Source organism: Leptonychotes weddellii, chromosome 6 (genome assembly GCF_054177405.1).
Source record: "Leptonychotes weddellii isolate Sample4059 chromosome 6, ASM5417740v2, whole genome shotgun sequence".
Lineage (NCBI taxonomy): Eukaryota > Metazoa > Chordata > Mammalia > Carnivora > Phocidae > Leptonychotes > Leptonychotes weddellii.
This window is the reverse complement of record NC_138374.1, coordinates 100,466,385-100,488,048: the sequence shown is the minus strand read 5'-3', so window position 1 is coordinate 100,488,048 and position 21,664 is coordinate 100,466,385. Positions and strand designations below refer to the sequence as shown.

General features: G+C 45.6%; 1 protein-coding gene across 1 annotated transcript in view; it reads left to right on the top strand.

Annotated features, from left to right (window-relative positions):
* The window catches only part of CACNA1E (calcium voltage-gated channel subunit alpha1 E), a 290,904-nt gene that overhangs the window by 245,803 nt on the left and 23,437 nt on the right, over positions 1-21,664 (top strand). Inside the window, exons 27-37 of the mRNA XM_081823197.1 lie at positions 509-669; positions 1,217-1,354; positions 2,478-2,679; positions 3,482-3,646; positions 4,262-4,372; positions 8,125-8,208; positions 9,180-9,305; positions 12,288-12,353; positions 16,297-16,388; positions 16,970-17,135; positions 21,230-21,357. Coding sequence (XP_081679323.1) covers positions 509-669; positions 1,217-1,354; positions 2,478-2,679; positions 3,482-3,646; positions 4,262-4,372; positions 8,125-8,208; positions 9,180-9,305; positions 12,288-12,353; positions 16,297-16,388; positions 16,970-17,135; positions 21,230-21,357 — 1,439 coding nt within the window. The remainder of the gene's footprint in view (positions 1-508; positions 670-1,216; positions 1,355-2,477; positions 2,680-3,481; positions 3,647-4,261; positions 4,373-8,124; positions 8,209-9,179; positions 9,306-12,287; positions 12,354-16,296; positions 16,389-16,969; positions 17,136-21,229; positions 21,358-21,664) is intronic.

Below are 21,664 nucleotides of genomic sequence, written 5' to 3'. Positions count from 1 at the left end.
GAATTTATTCCAAGTATCATTAAATACTAAGTAATAATTTACTCTCTGATCCATTTAAAACGGTAAAGAGAAAAACAATACATATTCAGTATATAAACCGAATCTAAGAATGTCACCAAATAGATGTCGGGTTAGGGACAAGCCATTTAATGGCCAGAAAGGGCTGAATGTTCTCAGAGATCCCTTTCTGCAATAGATTTCTGTGCCTCCCGCTAATTGGAGTACACCTGTTGGGAGCCCACAAAGGACTCCCTGCATTGCCTGCTGCCATTTGGTTTCTACTGCTTTGGGTTTGCTTTCAGATTCAGAGCACGTGTGCCCTTCCAGGTGGTAGATTCTTGCAGTCATGACCGGCTTGGAAGCCAGCTCTGAATCCCATGCGTGTCACTTCTTAGTAAGGCGCACCTTCTATGTGGGGCTGGCTGGTGGTGATGTGGCCCTCACTCAGCTCTAGGCAAAGGCACAGGCCATTCCGGGGACCCACAGGGCTTTTGACTTCTCTTTGCAGGCTGTCTTCGACTGTGTGGTGACCTCCTTGAAGAACGTCTTCAACATCCTCATTGTCTACAAGCTCTTCATGTTCATCTTTGCTGTCATTGCAGTCCAGCTCTTCAAGGGAAAATTCTTTTATTGCACAGACAGTTCCAAAGACACAGAGAAGGAGTGCATGTAAGTGCGACCAGCACGCGCTGCTCACCTTCTCTGACACGTATTCCAGTGATGCCCGCTCAGCCCTCCACACATAGCTCTTCGCTTTCTCTCTTACCTCTCTCACATTTCTTCTTTTAGGAAAAAGGCAAGATAGGAAATTGTTAAACTTTTATTGAGCACCTCTTTTGTGTCAGACATGGTACATGGCATTTTACACCCAGTTTTTCACTTTAAGTCTTTGCAGTGACCTTTTGAGATAGGTTTCATTTACATATTCTAGATGTGGAAGCTGAGGCTCAGAAAGTTTAAATTGCTCAAGGTTACACATGGTGACGGTTACACACGGTGACTAGTAAAAGGATTAGGATTTAATCTTCCATGTCTACTAGGCACCGAATACAACTTTTATCCCACAATCATAGACTGCCTTTGATAAGGCTCTGCTTTCTTCCTCACATCTGTATGCCGATTATTACTCAGCCACATTGTTGAAGTTTGTAGAATCTCCTTCCTCTCCCACGAGCTATAGTGAAGAGGCCCTATTTCATCTGTACTCTGGTTTTAGAGGCAACTATGTAGATCATGAAAAAAACAAGATGGAGGTGAAAGGCCGGGAATGGAAGCGCCATGAATTCCACTATGACAACATTATCTGGGCCCTGCTGACCCTCTTCACCGTCTCCACAGGGGAAGGATGGCCTCAGTGAGTGATGGGTTTGAGTTGGCATGCTTGTCTGTGAGCTGGGATAGGACCCCGTGGTTGCCTTGAGAAGCTTATTCAAGATAAACGAGGCTGACCCTTTGTTATTCTCCTAGGGAAAATAAGTGGTTATGAGTGGGCGAGACAGGCAGAAGAGAGGAGGAATGAAAAGCCTTAAGGCAAAAATCAAGAGGGAGATAACAAAGTCAGAAATATTTGCAACTCTTATTGTTTTAGTCTCTGGGGATGGTTTTAGACATATTTATCCTCCAAGTTGGCCCTTCACCTGAGGATTGAGGGTTAAGAATGAGCTGGAAGAGGGGCACCTCAGTGGTTCAGTTGGTTAAGCATCTGACTCTTAATCTCAGCTCGGTTCTTGATCTCAGGGTCATGAGTTCAAGCCCCACATTGGGCACCATGGTAGGTATGGAGCCTACTTAAAAAAAAAAGAGAAAGAGAATGAGCTGGAAGAACTCAGAGACCCTTTCTGTGATCATACCTGTCATGAAGAAGACAACAGAATGCAGTTTCTTTTTTCTTTTCTTTTTTTTTTTTTTTTTTAGAGAGAGTGTGAGTGGGGTGGGAGAGGGGCAGAGGTGGAGAGGGGGAGAAAGAATCTTAAGCAGGCTCCACGCCCAGCATAGAGCCCAATGAGGGGCTCGATCTCATGACCTGAGCCGAAATGAAGAATCTGGTGCTTAACTGACTGAGCCACCCAGGTGCCCCTAGAATGCAGTTTCTTAGGCTGCCGATGGCTGATTTTTCAGAGACTTGGCAATTACTAAGACCCCACTTTCTGGTGGCGGCATACCCTAGTTGGTAAAATGCCAAATAGACATCTGGCATTTCTTGGTATTAAATATGACAACCTAAGATATAAAATAATGTCACTCTTTCTTAGCAGTTGGATGCATGATGGGACAGGGCTTAGAAAGGGCAGTGGACTGGGGATCACTGGATCTTCACCAGCTTGGTTATGGACCCTAAAAATTACGGTGGATCTTCAAAGTCAGGGAAGCCACATGAGAAAATATAATAAGTGGCACATCTCCTAACGAAGCCTTAAGTCAGGGCCACTGCCAAGATTGCCGTCCACCATCCATGCCCCCTCATTCTGTCCCTACAGAGTCTTACAGCATTCTGTTGATGTGACAGAGGAAGACCGAGGACCAAGCCGCAGCAACCGCATGGAGATGTCCATCTTTTATGTGGTCTACTTTGTGGTCTTCCCTTTCTTCTTTGTCAATATCTTTGTGGCTCTCATCATCATCACCTTCCAGGAGCAAGGGGACAAGATGATGGAGGAGTGCAGCCTGGAGAAGAACGAGGTAAAAACAAGTGGTCTAGAGCATGGGAGTGCAGGGGTTCCAGAAAGGATGCTTGGAACCGCAGTGGTAGGAAGGAAGACTGAATTGTCTTAACTTTATTAAAAATGACAGAAGATGGGAAAAATTAATTATTCAGTCATTAAATATTTTTTGAACATATGCTCTTTTAAGACCTAGGTATGAGGCACAGAGAACTGGAAGGTTTATGATGTAGTCCCTACCTTTAAGCAGTGAATAGTCTAGAAGTGGCAGTAAAAGATGTGTACCAAAATTACAACATTAAGACATTTGCTTACCCGGCTGTGTCCTTCTGTGGTATGTATTTGCTGTAAGGATAAGGGATATGGCTTGCTTATTGCAGCTTTTCTAGTAACAAGCATAGTTTTGGCACGTTGTAGGGTTCATTATTTTTGTAATGGAATGGAACAGAAACTGTTTGAGACTATGAGAGAAATTCAAATACAGTGCTATGCGAACGCACAGGGAGATAGATTTTTACATCTGACCGAGGGCATCGGGTAAGGCTTCCTGCCTGCTCATGTTGGCTGCAGCCTGTGTAAAGGACATCACTAATCACCATGAAGTCCACATCCCATGTGCTAGCCCAGTTCTGTGTACTCATTTAAAGGGACCAAGTAGTTTTGTCCCCATAATCCCTGCTGCCCTTTTTACCTTTTGCTTGTCCAGCCCGAGCCTATGTTTTCCTGCACTGTCCTGTTCTTCTAGCCACCTGACAGAGAGCCCACCAGTGGGCGACGTGAGGGAACTTGAGCTTGGGCTAATAGCTGTAACTTTCCTTCAGAGGGCGTGCATCGATTTCGCCATCAGCGCCAAACCTCTCACCCGCTACATGCCGCAGAACAGACACACTTTCCAGTACCGCGTGTGGCACTTCGTGGTGTCCCCGTCCTTCGAGTACACCATCATGGCCATGATCGCCTTGAACACTGTCGTGCTGATGATGAAGGTGAGGGCATGGTGGCTGGGAGGCACTCAGCAGATGGGGCCTTTGGGGCCCGGTACCTCCCAGGGCTTGAGACACCGGGCAGACGCTTGCCTCCTTCCCTTCTTCTCTCCTGCGGAATCTCTTTTTGATCTTGTCCCATTCAGCAGCCCAGCCTCTGGGCCTTCTGGGCAAAATGCAGTGAGACCTATAGTAGCAGGCCAGTAGTGCCCAGGGCCCCGGGTGCTGGTGGCCATCAGATTCAGACGAGAGTGGGAATGTCAGGAGATCTACATGATCATGGAGTTCTAAAGGAGTGTTAGAAGAGGTGTGATCTTATTTAATAATAAATGGTAAGAAAATGTTTCTGTCCCTCTCACCTTCCTCTTTAGGAAGACTGGCTGTTTTTGCTAATAAGTAGCCACCGTAGGGCATGGTCTGTGGTTTCCTCTGTGTTGTCTTGTTCTGCTGTGTGGGATGCATGGTCCTCCTCGCTGGCATGTCCGTCGTGCCTCCTACACCACACGCCAGAGTGTCCCCCAAGGGCAGGGATGAGAGATGTCCAGCCTCGATGACAACGGAATATCCCCCCCACCTTAAGGGTTTGATTCTTTTTCTCCTCTTTTCTCTTCTTGGCAGTACTACTCTGCTCCCTGTACCTATGAACTGGCCCTGAAGTACCTGAATATTGCCTTCACCATGGTGTTCTCCCTGGAATGTGTCCTAAAGATCATCGCGTTCGGCTTCCTGGTACGGCATGCCATGTACCCCACCATCGCGCTTGTCTTCCCTGCCTTCTGGAGGCCTTCCCAGCCTTTGCTAGAAGGGGAGTGGCTCCCACTCTTCCAGAAATGGTTCACACACCTGACCTAACTGTGGGCCTGTTTCAGCTGCTCAGTAAACTGCCCGAGAAACAAGAGGATGCATGAGGGTATTAGGAGAAAGGGCAAAGGAAACCAGATCCCCAGCTCCATACTCATCCAGCCATCAGCTCTGGTCCTGTCAGGTTCTATCAGTGGTCGAGGGGTGACAGAATTCTTAATAGAACTGCAATTTATTTGTCAATAGGGAGCAAAACAAAATTTGGACTAATAAGCCTTGAGTGTTTATTTACTGGTAAAAGGTATAAGATTTTATAATTCAAGTGGGAAAATGTCTGTCCCTCTTACCCTCAAACATGGCAGATACTAGATTTTACCTAATTGTCCTCCTCCCGTTAGTTACATGAAGCACAGTTTCTGCTAACAAAAATAAATGTTTATTACTTAAGCTTACAAAGGCTTGTGACCATTAAAGGGTGTGAGAGAGAGAGAGAGAAAGGGAGAGAAAGGTAAATTGGTAGATAGGTATGCTGGAATTAGGTTTGAAGAGGGTTGGGCTGAGTTTTTCTTGTATGAGTCTTTTATTTCTCTTCAACTCTTAATTACAATTGCTTGGCACATTCATGCATCTCCTTTCAATGGTGTTAAGCAAACCTAGCCCTTGGTTTCAGTGTCCTATAAACAAAATAGTTCTCTCTGCTACCACCCTCCTTGTTCCAGCGTTTACAGTGAGATCAGTAAAATGCAGATAACCCCACTTGATGGCTGTTTCACCCTTACTTAGTATGTGAGCTACCATTTTAAGTTATGTGTGTATGTGGTTTTCCCTGCAAGAAAAGAAACTTTGCTGATTATCCGAATAGGGGTTTGTCTGGTAGCAGCTTTAGCAGGGACTCTGGGCTGGGCTTGATAATTGTGAGTGTTGATTGTGGGGGTTGCTTTTGGTCTCCTAATGGTTCTTTGAAAAGTCATTAACTTGATGGTTTGGGGAGGGGAGTTGAAGAGAGCCCATTGCAGGTGGCTGCATTGTTGCTCGCTTGACTCCCCTTTGAGTATTTTGAGACTTGGGGAAATAAAAAAGTAAAAAGAAACTACCACCAACAAAGATGCCTTTATAATACAGTCTAGCCCTGAGCAGGGTGAGCAGAGGGAGGGACAAGCTGGTGCCACAACAGGGAAAGTTTTTCTATGCATCTTGATTACTTGCATATGCTATTGACATTGTCTGTGACTTAAGTCCCCAACTGTGCAGTAATTACGGTGAACGCTGAATACATACTTATAAGCTTAACTAGACTCGGCTCCAAAGCCTGCCTCCTTCCCACCCTCACCTCCATATTTTCATTCAAGGTCTAGAGGCATTTTCACACGATAAAAGACACCACTACTCCCAAATAAGTCTTTACATTGATATAGTACTCTGGGTTTTCGGAATATCCTAACGTATACTATTTTGTTAGATCTTCTCAATGATTCTGAAATACACATGGCAGATGCCATCATTATCATTGTTGATGTTGATTTAAATGAGGAACTTGAAGTTCAGAAAAATTGTGTAGCTTTTTAAAGATGACAGAATAAAAGGCAGTAGAAATGGAAAGTGGGATGGGAATAAAAAAGGAAGAAGGAAAAAGAGGGAGAGAATGAACATTGGTTGCCATATTAAGTACCAAACTCTTTATATGTTACTCATTTTAGCTTCATAACAGCTCTACTTAGAGAGGCGTTATCAGTTTCTTTTATGGATGGGCTAGGGCTCAAGAAGATTCAGTGCTTTGCCCAAGGTTACTAAAAGGCAGAGCCAGCATTCAGATCCTGATCTAATCTGGCTTGAAACGCACAGTCTGTCCACGGCAATCTACTAGTCTACACTACACTGTGCTATTCTAAACCATATTGTATCATAAAGCCCCTTCAGCTGGAATCCAGAGCTCCTGTCCTCTGAGACCTAGATTCATGTTCTCTCTACTATATGGGGGCCTATCCAAGAATTAAGAAGCTTAGCCAAGGTTGGAAATAGGAGAGCCCTGAGAGCTGAGGAACTCTGAGACTCGACTTGGTTCCACTCCTGAGGAAGTAGGTATTCTTCATGGAAAAGTGAATTTGTGAGGCTGTGTGCCCTGTTTCTCTGCATGCCCAGCAGGTGCTGGTGGCTTTGGAATCAGACAAGCCTCTCTAAGCCTTAGCTTTGTCATTCAAAATGAGGATCACTATAGTTGCCTTATAGCCTTAGATACTTTGTTGTGTGTACCTAGCTAAGCAGTGTACCCAAGGCATCAAGGCTTTAGTCCCCCGAGTAGGTGCTCCTTAAAGATCACTAGTGGGGTGCCTGGGTGGCTCAGCTGGTTAAGCGTCTGACTCTTGATTTCGGCTCAGGTCATGATCTCAGGGTCATGGGATCAAGCCCTGTGTGGTGCTCCACGCTCAGCAGGGAGTCTGCTTGAGATTCTCTCCATCTCCCTCTGCCCCTACCCGCCCCCGCCCACTCACGTTCTAAGAAAGAAAGGAAGGAAAGGAAAGAAGGAAGGAAGGAAGAAGAAAGAAAGAAAGAAGAAAAAGAAAGAAAGGAAAAGAAAGAAAGAAAAAGAAAAGAAAGCTTTGCTCTCACCATACTCCTTTCCTCTCACTATTTGTGTGTCTCTGCCCACTCTTCTTGCCAACCCTGCTACTGAGTATTTTATGAACATAGGGTATTGAGGGTATTGATCACGACCTACCCATAGGATCCATGGGAGAAACGAATGGAAAGAACACAAGGGCCTAGCCATTATCTGGCACATACTATAAAAGTCACTAATGCTCATTGTGAAGGTGGGGGGGTTGACTTCAGCAGTGCTCTGAGAGTCTGTTATGGGGGCTGCTGCCCAAGGACAAGCCAGTGATTTTGGAAACCCAAGTGTCCTGTTTCTTTTAAGGAATATAGTCCAAGGTCTGTGTTCACCTGAGTGGTGGAGATGGTAGCAGAACCTACCTACTGTCTCTGTTAAGCAGGCTGTTACATGGCTGGTGCATTTGCCAGGTCCTTTATTTCTCCTCCATCTCCTTCAACCCACTCATTTTATTACTCAAGAGGTATAACAGAGCTGAGAAAGAGGGGAAGGATGAAGTCTATTCATCCTATCGCCCTGTGGAGTTAGGAGAAGATTTTTGGTACATCTTTTGGACCTTAATGACTTAAGATATCACTGTGAATTTTATTTTGGCCTTTAAAGACTTAAGACATCACTGTGAATAGTTGAACGTCAGAACTGTATAATTATAGGGTCACATGATATAGACAATTTAAAAGTTGTAGAAAACCTTAGAGTAATATGGTAAATAATTTTATTGCCTTGTAGGTGACAATGATGATCTTTCCTTTTTTTGACTTTATAATATTCTTGGCCACAGATCTCTTTCTTACATATTTTTTTATGTAGCTTTTTAGTGACAGCTACAAAAACGAGGTCTTCAAGTAGTGAGAAGACTCCTTTCCCAAATGAGAAATTCCCAAGTCAGTAAAGAAATACCATTTCCTGTTAGAAATGGGAAAACAAAAGCCAAAGTTAGAATTGCTCTTGTACGTGAATTGACAAGTTTTAATTCCAAGTGACAAACTTACGTAATTAAAGATATCTTTTCTCCATTTCTTTTTCTTTTCCTCCTTTTTCTGGTGCTCCCGTGACTGAATTCACATGGCAGAACTATTTTCGAGACACCTGGAATATCTTTGACTTCATCACGGTGATTGGCAGTATCACAGAAATCATTCTGACAGACAGTAAGGTGAGTGGCTCGTATATCTTTGTCTTTAAGCTTGGCTCTGAAGTAGCATTAAAAAAATCCTTTGTGCATGCAGTCCATTTTTTAAAAAAGGTTTATTTATTTATTTATTTGAGAGAGAGTGAGTGAGCACGAGCAGGGGGAGGGCCAGAGGAAGAGGGAGAAGCAGGCTTCCCGCTGAACAGGGAGCCCGACACGGGGCTCGATCCCAGGACCCTGGGATCATGACCTGAGCCAAAGGCCGATATTCAACCAGCTGAGCCACCCAGGCACCTCCCCCATACAGTCCATTTTTAGCTCATCGAACCAAATGTGTAGCCCTCTTAAGTGCTGGGAGCTTATTTCCTCACTCCTGAGCTGCAAACACTGGAGTGGCACTGGGTCTCGTGGAAGGTTTTGTTCATTTGCATGACTCAACAGCAGCCACCTAATGGGGTCAGTGCAATAGGCAGTACCGGAAGAAGCCTCGCGTGCACAGTGTTCTGCTAGATTCTTTGGGAGAGACAAAAGAAGCACAGTATCATTGCCCTCAAAGTTGTTAGACCTGAATCGTTTCCCTACAACTGTTTATCCTAAAGAAGACTTGGAGACCTCATTGTAATTCTCATCGAATGTGGGCATGACCGTCATATGTGCTAGAGGGATTATTCGGTCACCTCTTTGGCTTCTAAGTGCAGTTAGGACCATGAGAGCCCCTTGGAAGACTAGAGAGGCTGGTTTTCTCTGACACATGCTGGGCACTCTTCTGGGGGTACTACCCATACCCTTCTACCTGGGAATAGAGGGCAGGCCTGGGAGGGCTTGGAGAGATGGTCCTCACTGGCCCATCAGTTGGAGATGGGGTTGAAAACACAAGACAGAATCTGTGTCCAATTTTATGATCTGAATGAGGGATAAATATGCAAATACTAGTGTGTAGTGTTTTCTAAATGACCGTAATGTCACTAACTGTGAGCTTCCTTTTGGTCCACCAGCTGGTGAACACCAGTGGCTTCAACATGAGCTTTCTGAAGCTCTTCCGAGCCGCCCGCCTCATCAAGCTTCTCCGGCAGGGCTACACCATCCGTATTTTACTTTGGACCTTTGTGCAGTCCTTTAAGGTAAGCAGCATCAACTCCTCCTCTCTGTCTTATCAGATGGAACACTGCCGGGCCACAGCGTGTCATTACACAGGTCCCTTGACCTCCAGGAATGAGTGTTTGTCAGATGCATCCAATAAATACAGCAGTTCTCAGTTACAGTGCAGCTTAGCTGGGCCACAGTCAGCTCGTGCCTAACTGGATAGAATGTCATTCTAGAAAAACACCTCCACTTTGTAACTCGTTTATCTTCTCTGTTGACTGAGGCCAGGGCTTGTCTGAGAAGATAGTCCAAAAAGCTCCAAGCAATCCATCCGTGTCTGGAGCCAGCTTCTGCATTTTCAGGGACTTGCCAATGGCTTAATTTCACATGACCAGTTTTTCAAAGGACTCCTTGAGTTGTGTTTGATTGCAGGATGATTCATACGGTCCCATTCTTGTCTTTGTTAGTGTGTTTCCTCAACCACTGAGTGTATGGCATGTTCATGGTCACCTCTGTGTCCTACAGTCTAATAGGATGTTTGGGCCAGGCTGATGTAGTGAGCTGCTTCAAATGGTCTCATGGGGCCATACAGAGGTGTATGTATAAGAAATAGAAGTTTAAAAGTGACCTGAAATCCACTCTAATTGCAGAGACTTCCTGCAAAAGAAGTTTTACAAACAGATTTCAATGTCTTCAGGCTGTAGCAGATATCATAGTTTGTTTTGAAGTTTGGGGGGTCTAAGTGCTGTTCAAATGCCTACTATTTTTCCTCTTATTAAAAAAAGCTTTTCAATGAATGTGTTTTGAAAATAAATTTGATGACCTTGATTCAAAGCTGAGGAATCGCGAATTTACCAATTGTCTCCTTTATTTAATTTAATTATTTATGTATTTTAATTGAACTAGAGAAGGTCAGCCAGTGAATACAATAGTTTCTCATCATTTGGAAAAGTGTTCACCCCACACCATCATTACTGACTTATTCTCCGTTGAGGTCCTGCGGGTTTGATATGTGAGACCAGTTGTAAGGATGTTCAGGCTCCTACAAGCAACCTTGACATTTTTATCATATCCAGAGTAATTGTTTGGTGTCATGACTCCCACAGAGGCCTCACCTCAATGAAAAGAATTTTGCCAAACTACATGACAGAGGAGAAATCTAAAACCTTAGTAAGAATTTACCGAGTCTCAGGTGAATTTGGATTTGGAATCTGATACATGAAATACTCCTAAAACCTTTTTGCTAGAGACCTTCCAAACAAGTTACAGATAGTCTCTCAAGAAATACGTGTCAGCCTGTCACGTTATCATGCTCACCAGCTCTCTGTAAAAATGCATACTGTTGAGGGCAATGAAAAGCATGTCAAAACTTGATGGCCAAGTGGTTGGCTTATTGCAGTGAATATAGAACAGTGAAGACAAGGTGAATCTGCCTCCAGGTGACACCATGATGGATAGGTGTTTCCCTTTTGGAACAGTCCCAGTACACAGTATAGAAGTTATTTTCTTAAAGTCAGCTTCACAAAGGTTGCCTCTGCAGATACACAGCAGGGAGCCACACAGTATAACCTGCACCCCCGTGGCCTACCCAAGCCACACCCCTGCACCCCACCAGCCATGAGCATAGCCCCCAGTTCTCCATCACTGACCCCTACTTCATTCTTCCCTGTTTTTCCTTGTTTTGAGTTAGAATTTATAGCATGATAAGAAAGGCAATCAGAATGTATCTTTGATCTTTTTCCAAAACCTGGGGGTAGGGAGAGATGAGCTAGGGACTGAAGACATTGGAGTGTAGAAGGTGGAATGAGGGCAGGAAGTAAGCAGAAGGTGGGAGAAGGTAGCAGCACCTCGAGCAGTAAGAAACCTATCTCCCTTCCTTCTTCTATCAGCAGACGGAGTCTTCACATGGCCCCTTGAAATGAAGCCATTTTTCTTCACAGACCTTGGGAGTCAGCACTTTATCGGGGAGGGGATTATCCTGGCAACTTTCAGTTGCATTTTAATTTTATCCTTTTTTCAAGTTGTAAAAGTCTCCCAAGGCTCTTCATTTAGTTGGCTCTGTTGATAAGCCCTACCCTTGCAGTCTGAAAGCCTTCAATTGATCTCCTGGGATTCGCGCTGCACACAGTCAAGATAGAGTGGAGACTCATAGTTGCATCGTCTTCTATGGAGCTTACTGGGTGGTAAAGGAGGGAGGTTTCCATGTCAGCACTGGGATCACCCCAGAATTATGGAACCCACTCTGGCCCTAAAACCAAATTGCCCTATATCCTCCCCCAGCCAGAGGCCAGTTCCCTATCTTACATTTCCTTCACTTGCCCCTTGCCCCCCTTACTGAAATGTTATCATCCCAGGGTGGCGGTTACCTTGCACGATATGGAATTTTGTGCCGCATGGCTTCATGGCAGGGTTTTGCAGTGGCTAACACTTGAAAGGCTTTTTGGAGTTTTGCATGACACATAATGAAGTGTCAGGAGACTTAAACACTAGAAGGTGATGTTTCCTCAGAAGATGAAGGTGCCTTCTACGAAATGATGAACAACTGAGACTCTCAGCCCGTTCACTTTGCTCCCAGATTCTCCATCAGGGGCTTGGCATTGAGTGAGGGAGTGGGAAGGGGAATTTGGGAGCCAAAGCTAGGCGCTTACTATGTAATTTGATCACAATTGCCCACATTATTAATATTCTGCAATGCAAATTGGAATGCATCCCAAGCCCAGGAAGTTTCCCCAGCTCTCCTTGGAGATCTGGGCCATACTTCTGGGTGAGTGAATATTCTTGACAGAAGGTAAATGACAAGCCTCTCCACGGACAGCAGCTTACCTGTCTGTCAGAGGACATGAACATCTGCAAAAGTATGGCACTCTAGAACAGCACAGCCCCAGGGAATAGAGAGTCCCAGCGCCCCCATTTAAATCAGCCTCAGGGCAAGAGTTCCAGTATTGCTGGTGACTGTGGGGTGTGGAGCCTGGGAGCTATCTGCCTCTGAACTCATGGTCCTATCTCTGCTTTCCTTCCAGGCCCTCCCTTATGTCTGCCTTTTGATTGCCATGCTTTTCTTCATCTATGCCATCATTGGGATGCAGGTGAGCTCATGTATCAGGGGCCTGGTAGGGGACAGTTGTTGCCCAGATTGTCACTGGCTTACCAGCCCAAGCACACAAGATTGAGGGTGAGGCTCATGATGATCCATTTCTCAGGATCTCCCATATTTGAGCTAGACCTAAAAGAAAGTCAGATGGTTGTTCTCTTGTATACAGCAACACAAAATGTGTCTAAGTCTTGAATGCCTGAGATTTATGCCCTAAGACCTACCACTGGGAGCAACTCCCAGGGTTCCTAGTAGCCTGCCTAATCCTAAGGGTACCCAAGGGCCGTGGTCCTGCTGATTCCTCTCAAAGGGCCAGGCAGCTTCTAGACAGTTCTCTTGGGTTACCACATCTTTTCCAGTTTCGGAGTTGAGAAGTGGATCAGGTTCCTACCCTGGATATTTATGCGGGTAGCCAGAGGCCCACCGAGCAGAAGAGGCCATAAGATCTTTCTAAAGCGACTTCATCTGTGACAGATGGACTCCTGTAAACAGCCAGCAGCTCATCCCATGAACCTATCCAGTTGGATACACTGGATTGTCTGCCTGTCTCAGGGAGGCGAACTTTCTGACTTGGAGATGTGGAGACTAAACCCCAGAGTGGAAATTTAGCCAAGTGGCAGTCTCCTGCACTCAGCCAGTCTGGCCGCCTTTGGACTGCCAGCCGTCTTGTCAATAGTACCTGTCATCTGGGGCCACTGTGCACATCTCCCAGGCTTGCTGTGTTAGGAGCCTTTTTCCAGAGTGTCTCTGAAATGTCTCTTCTTTTTGCTCCTCTCTCATGTGAGCACTTCTTAATTTTATTCATCTTCTAACCACATTCCTAGAGAGTTTTTTGTTCTCCAAAAAGACAGCCGAATGTCAAATGTGAAAAGGTGTGAGATTTGGTTGAGAAGTAGTGAGTTCTCCTTCAATGAGGATATTTCAGTAGAGATGTCATGATGGTGTCAGGGCTGTGTTGTAAGTGGAATCCCTACTGAAATTTCTGATCAGCGTGATGATGTCTATTAAGGCCCTTCTAACTCTCAAATATTTGATTCTAGAATTTAAATGTTCTTGAATAGCCAAATAGAAACTTAATCAATTATTGCCCATGCTTAAAATAGCTCTTACCTCCTTTTCATCGTCAACCAAAATAAACCAGAATAATACCATCTCCGTACTCAACTGTTCTTGATATTGCTGATAATGATGATAAGGCTGTTTATCATCACTTGATTTCCTGGATGTTCCAGACATGTGTGCTCTTACCCCATGTGTGCTCTTATCCCCATCCTTCCTCCCTATCAGCAGGCACACACACAGTCCATGACTAACATATTCAGGAGTGATGTGAAAATGTTTATGGGTGGATTTCATTGACTCCATTGATGCTTAGCATAGTTAAGTAACTTATAACATGCTCAAGGGCTCAGTAAGTGGGAGAACTGAGATTTAAATTTAGCTTTGTCTGCTACACGGCGCATATTCTTACTGTACTGCATGTTCTCTCCTCCCACCAACAAGCAAATACAAGTATTTCTTTGACCCTTTAGTGGGATGTGAGAGATGTTCAGTCATGAAATTGTGATCTTTACAATAACTGCAATGTCTAATATTTTATTGCCCCGAGACTTCTTTCCAAAAAAATAAGAGCACTATTTCCGTTACACAGGGATGCAAATGGCTTTGCCACTGTGATTTGCCTTTAGATGGCCATCTTCCTCCTGGTCCCTGATGGAGACCCCGCACCAAGCACATTGCTGACACCTAGCTTGTGACTAGAGAAATTGTATCTAGTATAGTCATAACAAAGCAGAGGGATCCATTTAAACAGAAAGACATAAAGGCAGAAGACCAACATTGGAAAGATATAAATAGGAATAGGATGAATCTATGAGAAGAACCATTATTCTGAACTTCCACAGGCATCTTGGAAGAAGAGAGAGCTTTGCAGAGGAATCTGAAGATGGAAGGAAGGAGTAACTTGCTGGGTATGGGAAAGAATCCTGGGGCACAGATCATTAGAAGGTGAGGCTTTCAGCCTCAGCTCCTGCACTGACCACCTGTATAAACTTGGTCAAGTCACTGAGCCCCTCTGGGCCTTAAGACCCTCACCAATACAGTAGAGGAGTTAGATAGATGTCTTCACAGGTCCTTTTATGTGCCAGAGTTCTGTGATTCCAAGTGAAAGTATATTTAAGCTTGTACTTCCATTAAGTTTTCTGGTGGGTCTCGGTATCCCTTCTTTCTTTTTCATGCCCTTTTGGTGTAAGAAATTTGGTTTGGGACAAGAGCTAAGTGAAGGCTAAAAAAAAAAAAAATTAAGGACCCACTTCACTTTTGGCTTGAAAACTAGAGTAGATTCAAAACAGCTTCAGTTTCTTTGACTGTTAGACACATGCCTCATGCAAAACCCCAGCATGCCCTCCAACCAGCTGATGACTGGATAAGGTATTGGAGAAAATCATAATGAGGACAATTAATGATGGCTGATGACTGTCATATGTAGAAAGAAAAAAAAAACAAAACACTGTAAGTTGTGTGGATGTGATGAATGAGGGATAAATCATGGATGCTGGACCAAGAGGGTGAAAAGGAGAGACGGTGATGTGAACATAGGTAAGGATGTTGGACAGTTTCCTCCTGGGTGCCTGGAACTAAATGTAAGGGGGACTTTTTAATTGCTACCATTTCTGTTTGTGGGCCCTCCACCTGCTTATCTTTCTCCTTCCTTTCTTCACTGGTGCTGCCTCGCTTGCCACTTCCATTCTCCCTGAGAGACAAGTAGTATTTGGGTTTTGAAAAACAATGTTGAGAACAAATTCCCAAAGCAGGTGTCAGTAGGAGTTATTTGAGCAAAATAGCTGGGGGCAGAGATTGTTCCTCAATTGCACATTCTCAAAACTGTTCGGGGGGAAAAATGTGTTCCATTTAGCATATATTAGGTAAACTGAAGCATGTCATGTACAGACTGGAAATTGTCTCAGATGTCTGGGGAAGTGACCTGTAGGCCTTCGGTAGTACCGATATTGACTTGTGAGACTAGATCCTGACACCTGAAACATGGTTGGGGGGAGGGCAGGGAGTGCATGTGGAAGGGCGCCCTTCTCATCTGAAGAGACTTAGGGTCTCAGAGTTCAACATTATTCACTGTCTGTGGACAAATATCTCTGAGTTTTCCCTCTTTTTTCACATTAATTTGCATGGTGACCACATTCCAAGCTCAACAACCAACAGCAGACTAGTAAACTCATTCTATAGCCAGATCTACCCAAATTCATTTTCTTTCTCCTTTTCTAAGTATCCGGTTGTCCTGACTTTCTTCATCCTCTTTGCCGGGACTTGGCTTTGTGTGCCTTCGTTCTCGTGGATTCTAGATTATAGATGTACTGACATTCTCAGTTTGACCCTCTGGATAAGAACATATCCAAGGAAGATCAAGGTGCCCCTCTCTGACCCACACTGCTTGCAAATTCCAGGATAGTATCTGCACAAGCCGTAAATCACATCTTCTGCAAATACACATGCCCCCCTCATTACTACCTGAGACAGGAAGAGAGGGGTAGTTCCTTTCCTGCACTTCTGTGATGGGGTACATCTTTGACAGACTGCTTGAGTGCCATGGTGACAGGTACCATGGAAATAAAAAGACCAAATCAGGTGTGGGAGGAACTACCTACAGGCAGAATGACTTCAAAAAGATCTTGCCTTCTATGGTCCTGGGTCCCCTTTGCTGCACTGGAGAACGTAATTACTTCTTCACAGCAGGCCAGGAGCGTGGGATCCACCAACCTGTCTTGGTTTGAGTTGTCTGCGTCAGGATTAGGCCACTGGGAAGGGTTATGCGTATGGATTTGCCAACCCTAGTAGATGCAGGTGCATCTAATATTCATGTGCAGGACAAGACACATCACACAGCCAGTAATGCTCTTTGGTTTTTGTTGTTTTTTCTTTTCAAGGTATTTGGAAACATAAAATTAGATGAGGAGAGTCACATCAACCGGCACAACAACTTCCGGAGTTTCTTTGGGTCCCTCATGTTACTCTTCAGGTATCTGGATGCATAACTGTTTTTAGCTGGAGCTCTCTTGTCGAGGGAGATGGAGTTAGTCTGCCTTTTCCTCCTATTTGTCTCTTCTGCTTGCTCTGCTCCTATTAAGATACACAGTGGAGTAGAGGCAGGGGATGGGGAGGGGCAGTGGCTCTGAAAAATGGCTCCATTGATGATGGGAAGTTTCCTCAACATCTTTGACTCAGCAGGTAATTTGTAAACTGCAAGTTTAGAATATGTGCACCAGGACTGAGTAGGGAAGGTGAGGACAGATTCCTCCAGATCAAATTCCATTTAAGGGCTGAAACCCTGGATGGCCAGGTTTATGTGGGGTCTTAGATAGTCCCACCACTGTCTCTACCACTGTCAGCAGACACTCCCGAAAAGACAGAGAAGCAGTGGGTGAAGTGGCAGAGCCCAAGAGAGACCTCCTTGGCATGCTCCCATCTCTGGATGGAAAGCACTAGAGGGAGGAAACCTGCAGAGGAGAGAAAGGGATTAGGTGAGTTGGGAAGGAGGGCCAAAGAGAGGATGAGACATGCAGACCTCCTACAACTAACCAAAATGTCTTTGGGGCTCAGGAGTGCCACAGGTGAGGCCTGGCAGGAGATAATGCTGTCGTGCCTTGGGGAGAAAGGCTGCGAGCCCGACACCACTGCACCTTCGGGGCAGAACGAGAATGAGCGCTGTGGCACAGATCTGGCCTACGTTTACTTTGTCTCCTTCATCTTCTTCTGCTCCTTCTTGGTGAGCAAACCCTGCATTCTTGGCTCGAGATGTGGCCTGCCCTACCCTACCCTACCCTACCCTACCCTACCCATCCCATCCTCCAAGGAACTCTTGAAGGCCAGGATGCTTAGCGGACTCCCGGGTAAGTGGCTTCCCATGGCTGCCACCAAACAGATTTTGTTTCCTCTAGGGAAGGTTTGCTGTGAGAAGGAATGATGAGTAGAGTGGAGTTTAGGGAATAGATTATTGAGTTTCATGTTGAATCTGTTGTGACCCAGAGGACATCTCTCTTCTCCGTACCTCAGGGATTTTATCTTACAGGTAGGGCTAAGAATATCTTACCTCTCTTTTGGAGCCTTTCAAACTGTTGAGAAGAGGTACCTCAGAAATACAAAGTGATAGGATTAATAAGAGTAGAGTGGTGACAAGATACAGTGTCACAGATGCAGTCTCTTGACTCATGTCACTATATTTGACGACAGTTGGCCAACTTGACAGACATGAAAGGAAGTGATCACTTTGGGCATATTAGTAAATATTGAGTGACATATGTGGAGCACAGCTATTTATAAAATGGTGAGAAGCCCTAGGTGCCTTCTTAATCCGTTCTTTGGGAGAAAGCATGAATCAGCACCCCGGCCTCTAAAAATCTCTACCCTGCACAACCCTAGACAAGGTGCTACCAGATCTATTAAATTGTCAGTCTGGTGTTTCTGGCCACCCTGACATCCCTCAGCGTGGCTTCACTGCTCATGTCACTGACTGTACAAAAATCTAAAACTAGGGGCACCTGGGTGGCTCAGTTGGTTGAGCATCTGCCTTTGGCTTGGGTCCTGGTCCTGGGGTCCTGGGATCGAGCCCCACGTGGGGCTCCCTGCTCAGCGGGGAGCCTGCTTCTCCCTCTGTCTGCCTCTCTGCCTACTTGTGCTCTCTCTCTGTCAAATAAATAAATAAAAATCGGAAAAAAAAATCTAAAACTAAAGCGGTGCCACTGAGAAGTGGTTAACTTTGCAGCCATGCATCAGCAAATGAATTAGGTCATGTCCAAGCATTTCTGCCTCTCTAAAGTGATCACGAGGGATTTGCCATGTGTCCAGCTCGCTGGTGTGGAGAAGCTCTCTGGTGTGGCTTGCAGGCAGACTTTTGAGGGTGGCCATCAGGTTAACCTAGCAGGGAGTGAGCCAGCTGGAGACTCAGGTAGCCCTACATTGTGGTCTTGGCTTTGCTGCTGTCCTAGCATGGTCACACACTTTCCCTTTTATAGCTTCTGTAAATGGGAGGAAAAATGACTTGATAATAAGGGTACTATTTGCATGGTGAGCGGGTACATGTGTATTTAATACACTCCCGTCTTGTGGGTGTGAAAGGTTTTTCAATTAAAAAAGGAGCACAAAACAGCATCTTAGAAGCACAGGGGTGAGGCTGTGAGTGGGTTACAGCCTCTCTGTCAACCAGAGGTAAAGGGAAGAAGGCCCACGGGTGCCGGTGCTTATTGGTGGGGCTGTTGTAGGGTGACATGGAGGAGCATATGGAAGGGCATGTGGACAGCTTGGTTTTATCCTCCATGGTGTAAGTGTTTAATAATAAATATTTAAAAAGAAACCAAAGATATAACTGGAAAATTCATTAGAGACTAAAAAGGGACTTTTAGAATTATGAGATAGAGGGTGCTGCATAATTCACATTCATGTTATTTTTAAAGAGGATATGATTCAGTATGAGCTGATGTGCTTTTGAATCTCAACCCTCTGGGAGATTGACTTTGTGACCTTGGGCGAGTCACACAGCTTCTTCGCTCAAACCAACCACTCCAGAAAGATTTACTGATACGCTGCGATGTGCCAGGCTGCATGCTTGGAGCTGAGAATACAAACGTGCGTAGGAAGCACTTGTGTCCTCGAAGGGCTGATGGCAATTAAGTCTGCCTCCCGAGGTTAGAGCAGACACCACCACACTATGAAAGACTATACAAATGTAAAGCAATGATTTTGTTAACATTAGTAATAAGTACCTTGAAAGGCGTGTAAAACACATGTGTGGATACGTGGAAACCCCTTTAGAACCCAGGCAGTGATTGAATATATTCACTGGGGCTCCAATTTCAGGGACAGAAAGAAAGGCCCGGCACATGCTGGGATGTGCTCCCCAAATAACAGCGGCTTAACCAACAGGGAGGTTTATTTCCCTCACACACCAGTGAGGTCTGGAGGAAGGCAGTCCAGGCTTGTTATGGTGGCTCTACAGAGTGCTTAGTGCCCCAGACACCACCTCCAGGGGCCAGACCTCCAGGCACCCACGCATGTCCTAGGTGGCAGGACGGAGGAAGGCAGGCAGGCAGGAATGAGACGGGTTGTTAGGATGCAGGCAGCAGGCTCTCTCAGAGAAGACTCCAACCACGTCCTGTCTCCAGACTTTCTCCTTATCTTTATTTTTTAAGAGATTTTTATTTGAGAGTGAGAGAGAGCATGAGAGTGGGGTGAGAGGCAGAGGGAGAAGCAGACCCCCCGCGGAGCAGGGAGCTCAATACAGGACTCGATCCCAGGACTCTGGGATCATGACCTGAGCCGAAGGCAGATGCTTAACCAACAAAGCCACCTAGACGCCTGACTTTCTCATGATCTTCTGTGTCGTCTGCACATCTGTCACCTCCATCCACCTGGGAACCAACAGCCTCCTCTCACGCTGGCAGCCGGTTGTGTCTCTCAGGCAGGACTCTTACTCTGGAGTGACGGAAGGCCCAGCTCCATCTGGCCTAAGCAGAAAGGGATTTTATAGGCACATATAAATGGGATTCAGCGACTGGCTGAGGCCCGGATCACAGGTGGTGCCCCATTGAACCCTGTGAACTGGGAATAGGGTGGGGGTCCCCAAGAGACCAGAGGTACAGTAAATGAGTGCTAGGCAGCCAAGAAGCAACAACAGCGTGTGTTCACGGTGCTCAAGTCCTGTCAATTCCATGTCCTTTGATTCTCGACTATCACCACTATTGGTCCAGGAGCACCGCAAAAAACTCCCCACAGGTCTCCTGGGCACCCTCTGCCGCACTGTTCCCAAGGGTTCTTTCTGGATGAAACATATCTCGGTCTCTCTCCTAGTATAAACCCTTTTGGTGGCTTCTGTTGCTTCCTCATAATTTAGGCCAGAAATGGGCAAACTGTAGCCCAAGGGCCAAATCTGGTTTGCCACCTTTTTTTTTTTTTTTTAAAGATTTTTATTTATTTATTTGACACAGAGAGACACAACAAGAGAGGGAACACAAGCAGGGGGAGTGGGAGAGGGAGAAGCAGGCTTTCTGCGGAGCAGGGAGCCCGATGCGGGGCTCGATCCCAGGCCCCTGGGATCATGACCTGAGCCGAAGGCAGACACTTCACGACTGAGCCACCCAGGCGCCCCTGCCACCTCTTTTTGTATGGCCCCTGAGCTACCAATGGGTTTTACATTCCTAAATCATTATGGAAAAAGTCAAAAGATGGAAGAATATTCAAGTAACAGTATCTAGTGAAGGCTTGCTGTGTTTTAAGCAAGGTGCGAGGCATAGGAACGTATCTCTGGACAGCAGCTTTCTTATTTCCCCTCCTTAGCGTCTGGATCTCTAAAATACAGTGGGTGCACAAGAAATGTTGAGCAAATAAGTGAGAGAACAGGGTTTTGGAAGCCACTGAGGGGCATGGACAGCTTCCAAGTGATCATATAGTAAGCCATGCAGTGAGCTCTAAGACACCTCACCAGGTCTCTTGATGGCTCCTTTGGTGGAACAAGGGGCAGGGATGGGGGAAGCTAGAAGGGAGGGTTGGTGTCAGGCCTTGACTTTGAGAATGTTGTCACTGTTGCTGCTCCCTCTGCTGCACATCAATTAAATTAATTGAACAGATAAGAAAGTGACTTTTTGTGGAGTTCTTTGCAAATATAAAGTGGCACTGACGAGTGAAGTAATAAAGCTCACACAATGAAATGTGTGGAAATTATGACGATAACATGTTGCGTTCAGCAAGATCAGCAGTGCTTTAGCTAGGATCTTTCGCCTCACGAACTTTTGAATTCTTGATTTGCCTTGAAGCCTGTTTTCCTGCGTTAGGTTTCCCCTAACTCCACTTCTCCCCTTTGCCCTCCAGATGCTCAACCTGTTCGTGGCCGTCATCATGGACAACTTTGAGTACCTGACTCGGGACTCCTCCATCTTAGGGCCTCACCACTTGGACGAGTTTGTCCGCGTCTGGGCAGAATATGACAGAGCTGCATGGTGCGTAGGCCTCCTGGCCATCCCAGTGGGGCCAGTAACTAGGGCCTCTGGAGTTCCCAAGGAAGGGGTTGGAACCGGATGTCTGCCTGTTACAGAAGGAGAGGAGATTCCTCTCAGTCGTGGCCTGTGCGAGAGCCCAGGCCCTCAGATTGGCTCTGGTATCAGGCCAGTCATCAAAAACATAGCTTCTTTATCTTCATTTCCCCTCTCATTCCTTCTGTGACAGGCTTTCCTTTTCTTTGCCAATCTCATCACACAGTCTGTACCTCAGAATGGTTGGTTTCAATTGCCAGAGGGGCTTCCCATA